The 5,324-nt window shown below is 49.8% G+C and overlaps 1 protein-coding gene across 2 annotated transcripts in view; it reads right to left on the bottom strand.

Annotated features, from left to right (window-relative positions):
* Positions 1-4,790, bottom strand: part of ABHD16A (abhydrolase domain containing 16A, phospholipase) — a 14,608-nt gene extending 9,818 nt beyond the window's left edge. The window contains exons 1-4 of one of the 2 annotated variants that reach the window (XM_007110126.3): positions 4,610-4,790; positions 3,562-3,618; positions 2,716-2,782; positions 2,381-2,467 (exon numbers count right to left, since the gene is read on the bottom strand). In XM_007110126.3, the coding sequence (XP_007110188.1) occupies positions 2,381-2,467; positions 2,716-2,782; positions 3,562-3,618; positions 4,610-4,741 (343 nt within the window). In that variant the 5' untranslated portion in view covers positions 4,742-4,790. The remainder of the gene's footprint in view (positions 1-2,380; positions 2,468-2,715; positions 2,783-3,561; positions 3,619-4,609) is intronic. The other variant, XM_055079835.1, reaches the window with a different exon arrangement.
* Between the last annotated feature and the right edge of the window lie 534 nt (positions 4,791-5,324).

Below are 5,324 nucleotides of genomic sequence, written 5' to 3'. Positions count from 1 at the left end.
TACGCGGGCCTCCCACCGCTGCGGCCTCTCCCGCCGCGGAGCACAGGCTCCGGACGCGCAGGCCCAGCGGCCACGGCCCACGGGTCCAGCCGCTCCGCGGCACGCGGGATCCTCCCAGACCGGGGCGCGAACCCGGCTCCCCTGCATCGGCAGGCGGACGCGCAACCACCGCGCCACCAGGGAAGCCCCCCATTCTCTTTTAACTGTGCCACTCAGCACTCTTCCTGTCCGTCAAGATTCCTTTCTCCTGTTTCCTGGGTCCATCTTTGCCCCCTTCCAATTCCTGGGCTGCTCCTCCCCTGCCTCCCTTCTCTCTCTGAATCGAAAGTCATTCTCAACACTGAGCTCTTTCTTTGCTTGGCCCCTCAGCGATCGCATCTGCTCTCCCTTCACTGCCGAGGAGTCTCAAGCCCTGACTTCTCTGCTCCCACTGACCGGACAGGTGTCACGCGCCAGGCACTGTTCCGACATGGGAGAGACAGAAGGAAACGAGACACACAGGTCCTGGCCCTCAAAGAGCTGGCATTTTGATTGGGGATGGGGTGGGGCTGGAGAAAGACAATAAATGAGTAAACAAGAAAATTTCAGAGGGATAAGGGCTATAAAGAAAATAAAACCAGAATGCTATGTATCATCAAGGGTAGAGCCCCCAAACAATACTGAGAATGAAACAAGCTGCACAGTGATTTGGATAGAGTGATGTCATTTGTGCTAAAAATGTAAAATGCACTCCCCAAAATGCTATATTTTGTCTATACTTATCATATTGCACAGATTCTAAGATTCATATTTTTTGTCACATTTGAAAACTCTGAAATCGGTATGCATTTACAACTCATAGCAGCTTAGATGTGATGGAATGAGGTCTATATTTTGTAAAAGTATAAAAATATGGACTAGGGAAAAAAACCACACCAGACGACAATGGTTACTTCTGGGGAAAGAGAAACACGGGGCTGAGGAAGATTCCAGTGGGAACACCAACTCTGTAATGCTTTAGTATTTTATTGACAAAAGATATTTAAAGCAGTAGCACAAAACATAAGCATTTTAGTTCTTTCTGATATTTTGTTTTATGGACTTTTCTGTACTTAATTTCTCCCCCAAATTAAAAATAAATAAAATTTAAAATTAAGACAAAACTGAGGAGTGGGAGTGACTTTCAGATAGGGGGGTCAGGGAGGGCCTCTCTGAGCAGGGAGCCCAGCCCCATGGTGATCAGGAGGCAGAACAGGCAGAAGGTCCTCACCCCGGACTGGACCCGACGACAGCCGTCCAGCTCCTGACCCCACCACTCCCTTCTTAGGCATCCCCTCACCTGGTTTTCATCAAGTGCACCCGCCAGAGGGCACTGATTTGGTTTGTCTCTTCATTTTTTAAATTGTGAGATAATAACATATGTACATAAAACATACATTCAGTTTAAAGAATACAAACATTCATGTGCCGATCACCCAGGTCAAGAAAGAGAACAAAGCCACCTCCCGCCAGGAGTCCTCCCCAGCCTGTTCCCTCCCCCTCCCAGGTTATCACTCTCCTGACTTTCAAGATAACCAAGACTGTGTTTTTCTTTAGTGTTTTGCCACTTATATATGTATCCCTTTTGAACTTTATGTAAATGGAAACACACTGCATAAATTATTTGGTGTTCAGCTTCTTTCATTCAACATTATATCTGTGGGGGACTTCCCTGGTGGCGCAGTGGTTAAGAATCCGCCTGCCAAGGCAGGGGACACAGGTTCAAGCCCTGGTCCGGGAAGATCCCACATGCCGCGGAGCAACTAAGCCCGTGCGCCACAACGACTGAGCCTGCATGCCGCTGTAACTACTGAAGCCCGCTCGCCTAGAGCCCATGCTCCGCAACAAGAGAAGCCACCACAATGAGAAGCTTGCGCACCGCAATGAAGAGTAGCCCCGGCTCTCTGCAACTAGAGAAAGCCCGCGTGCAGCAACGAAGACCCAATGCAGCAAAAAAAAAACCCCAAAACATTATATCTGTGAGATTCATCTGTGTAGCTGAGTGTAACTCTGGCTTGTTCATCTGCCTTGCCCTTTGGTGTTCTGTTGTAGGACTATAACCTCTAATGTATTTATCCATCCTGCTATTAGGGGCCACGGAGTCCACTTAAGGATTAATACAAACATACACATGGATATATGTGGAACTGTTGTAGGGTATATGCATCTTTTCTAGATAATAGCTAACCTTTCTGCTAATTATCTGTTCATATTTACAACTCAACCCCTTTAAGGAAAAGATCATGTCTCGGCCATTAATTACTTCCCTTCAGGGCCCAGCACCAAACTGTATTTGCAAAGGTACTTAATGAATATTTACTCAGTGATGGATAGATCCAAACCAGTCTCCCTCTCCACCTACCTCGGAGGCAGGCCACTCCTGCCAGTAGTAGAAGCAGTGTCCCAGCATAGTGAGAAAATGGCACCACTTTGGACAAACTCAAGTAACCTGGTGGGGGAGAGGGATTATATGAGAAGCTTTCCCCACTGCCCCTCAGCTCCTCTTTGCAGTTCAGCCCCAACCTCCCCCTCACACCCTCTTTTGGGGACAGCCACACCCTCAGAGGAAGAAGATACCTGATGGAAGAGGGAAGCCAAGCCATCCTCATCACAGGTCCCCTTTCCTCATTAGGGGACTGGCCCAGCTGCCAATGACCTGCCCGTTTCCTGTCCCACCACCTTTGAAACCACACTGACCTTTCCTGTATAAGTAGAAGAAGGCGAAGGGAGAGGAGTAGTAAGAGATGGACCAGAAGACTGAAGCCTGTAGCACAGAGACAGGGACAAGCAATCAATACACACACACACACACACACACACACACACACACACACACACACACACACACACACCGGTCTGCCTGGAAAGTGGATAACCTGAGGGATATCATATCAAGTACCTATTCTGTGCATGACACCATGCACACAGTAGGTGCTCAATTATTTGTTGAAGGCAGTGTGTCAGAGCATAACAGAGACTTGGAAAACTAGGTACAGCTTCTATTTTCTTCCTCTAATCATCTCCGGACATAATTTCATCACATTTAAAGGCCAGTCTCTCTTTCTACTCAAGTTAATCAAGCCTTTTCAATCAGTCCTGCTCAGGACAGCCCCTGGCCTGGTCCCCAAGAGATGCACAAATGTCACCATGGGAACCTTGCCAGAGAGAACAGCTGTCTCTGCAGCCAAAGAGGCTAGTTGCCAGGGAGGACAGGTCACTGGGGACTGCAGGACTCCGCACCTGCGGATGGTCCCAAGAGTAAACACAGCTTCCTCATGGCTCAGGCTGCTCCAGAGAAAGCAGTGCACATGCCAAAGGAGAGTACCAAGTATGTATGCTTGAGAGCTCTGTGTGTGTGTGTGTGTGTGTGTGTGTGTGTGTGTGTGTGTGTGTGTGTGTGTGTGTTGGAGATGTCTGCTGCAGAGCCCAGAGCATCCCCCACCCCCAGGGGCACTGCCTTCTCCTAGTCTCGGGAGGAGAAAGTTCAGGAGGGCAGCTGGGTCTGAAAAGATGCAGCAGTCCCAGATGCCAGGGCAGACATACCAGTGCCAGGATGCTGTCGGCATGTTTCTCGAGGGCACGGGGCTGATAGTACGTATCCTGCCAAAACAGATGGCCGAATTAAGGACGCTGCTCATTGACAAGTCCTCCACCTTCCCTTTTAGAAGCCCTGATGTGTGTCCTCTGGTTCTAGCCCCCAGAGTCATCTCTCCTAGGACATCTCTGGCTCTGTAGGAAGCCCCTTTTCCCCACCCTGACTCAGAAGCTGATTTCCTACTCCAGACCCTGAGAACAAACACAGGGCACTGGACTTGGAAGCAAAAGTGAAAGCAGCATTGGACGACTTTTGCTCTTTTTCACAACCCAGTTTCAAATGGGTTGTGTGTGCGTATGGGGACAGGGGCAGAGAAGGAAAGACATCATGACAACTTTAAGAGAGAAAGAAGAGCATCGGAAATAAGGGTAGGCTGATTAAGGAAGAGAATGTGGCTGGCGGTGGGCAGTTTGTAGAGGACAATGAACATAATCTGAGACTACCGATAAAAAGGAAGAGAACATTTAGGGACACAGCCTACCACCACCCAGGTTTTCATAAACGCAATGATCCTGGGGTCTCCAAGGTAGGCTGTGGGTGGGGTGGGGGAGAGCGGACATGTGATATGTTGAAGAAGTCATTTTGAAATTCAAGTCCAGGGAAGATAAACGAAACCGGGTGAGGCACTGAGTAAGAGGAAATCGAGAGTTTGATGGCAAAATCATCCAGCTCCTGAATCCGCGTAGGGTCTCTTCCAGGACTTAAGAGTCAATTGGGACCGGCATGAAGCACGACGGGCAGGGTTGAGGGGTCGCGAGAGGAAAAAAGCAAGGAGTGGCAGTCGGAATGAGAAAGCACTGGACAACAGCGATACAGCAGGCAGCCAGTCCACAGGCGTGACTTTAACCCAGGAAGCACAAAGAGCGCAGACTTTGCGGACAACTAGCTTGAAAAGCAAGCTCCCCCGATTTCCAATAATGGGCGCTTCTGGGGAGCAAAGGCCGCAAAGGGGTTTGGGCCATACTATGTTTTTAACCAGGGGAGAACTCGACTCACCCAGGAGCTGGAAGGGGGGTTAGTGACTGAAGTTGGAGTCCCAGGGACGCTGGACGGGGCCCTTTCAGAGTCCCTTTCCCGGTAGATCTTGTAGAGCCGGGGGCCTAGGACGCAGCTCAGCAGCTTCGCCATGGCCCCAGCCCGGGGCGCTGCTCTTTCAGCAGCAAGTCCCCCGGCTGGCCCCGCCCTCCTCCGGCCCCTAAGGTGTTGCGTGCCCTTGACGTCAGCACGTACCGGCGCCGCCTCGCGCGGAGTTGAGATATTTTCAGCGCCCCTTCAGCACGGATTCTTGCAGTTGGAGCTACGGGAACAGCAATAGTCAGAAATTAGTTGGAGGCGTTTGGACCGCGGAGAGTTAGACTATTATCAGACATAGTTAAGTCACTTCTTTCTACCCCTTAATATTGGCAGACTCTCGAGCGACAGTGTGAAAGAGGGGTTAAGATAAGGAGCGTTTGACAAGAGCAACAAAAAAGGTATCTAGGAATACGACTAATGAAAGAAATGCAAGATTTTACGAAGGAAATTACAAAAATTACTGAAAGAGGTAAAGGCTTGAGTAAATGGAGAGCTACGCCATGGTCATGGATAGGAAGACTCAGTATTGTTAAGATGTGTGAAATACTGGTTTAAAAAAAAAAGGGATGGGGCTTCCCTGGTGGCGCAGTGGTTGAGAGTCCGCCTGCCGATGCAGGGCACACGGGTTCGTGCCCCG

The sequence above is a fragment of the Physeter macrocephalus genome, chromosome 18 (assembly GCF_002837175.3).
Source record: "Physeter macrocephalus isolate SW-GA chromosome 18, ASM283717v5, whole genome shotgun sequence".
Lineage (NCBI taxonomy): Eukaryota > Metazoa > Chordata > Mammalia > Artiodactyla > Physeteridae > Physeter > Physeter macrocephalus.
Note: the sequence above shows the minus strand (reverse complement) of the source record. Positions and strands in the feature narration are given on the sequence as shown.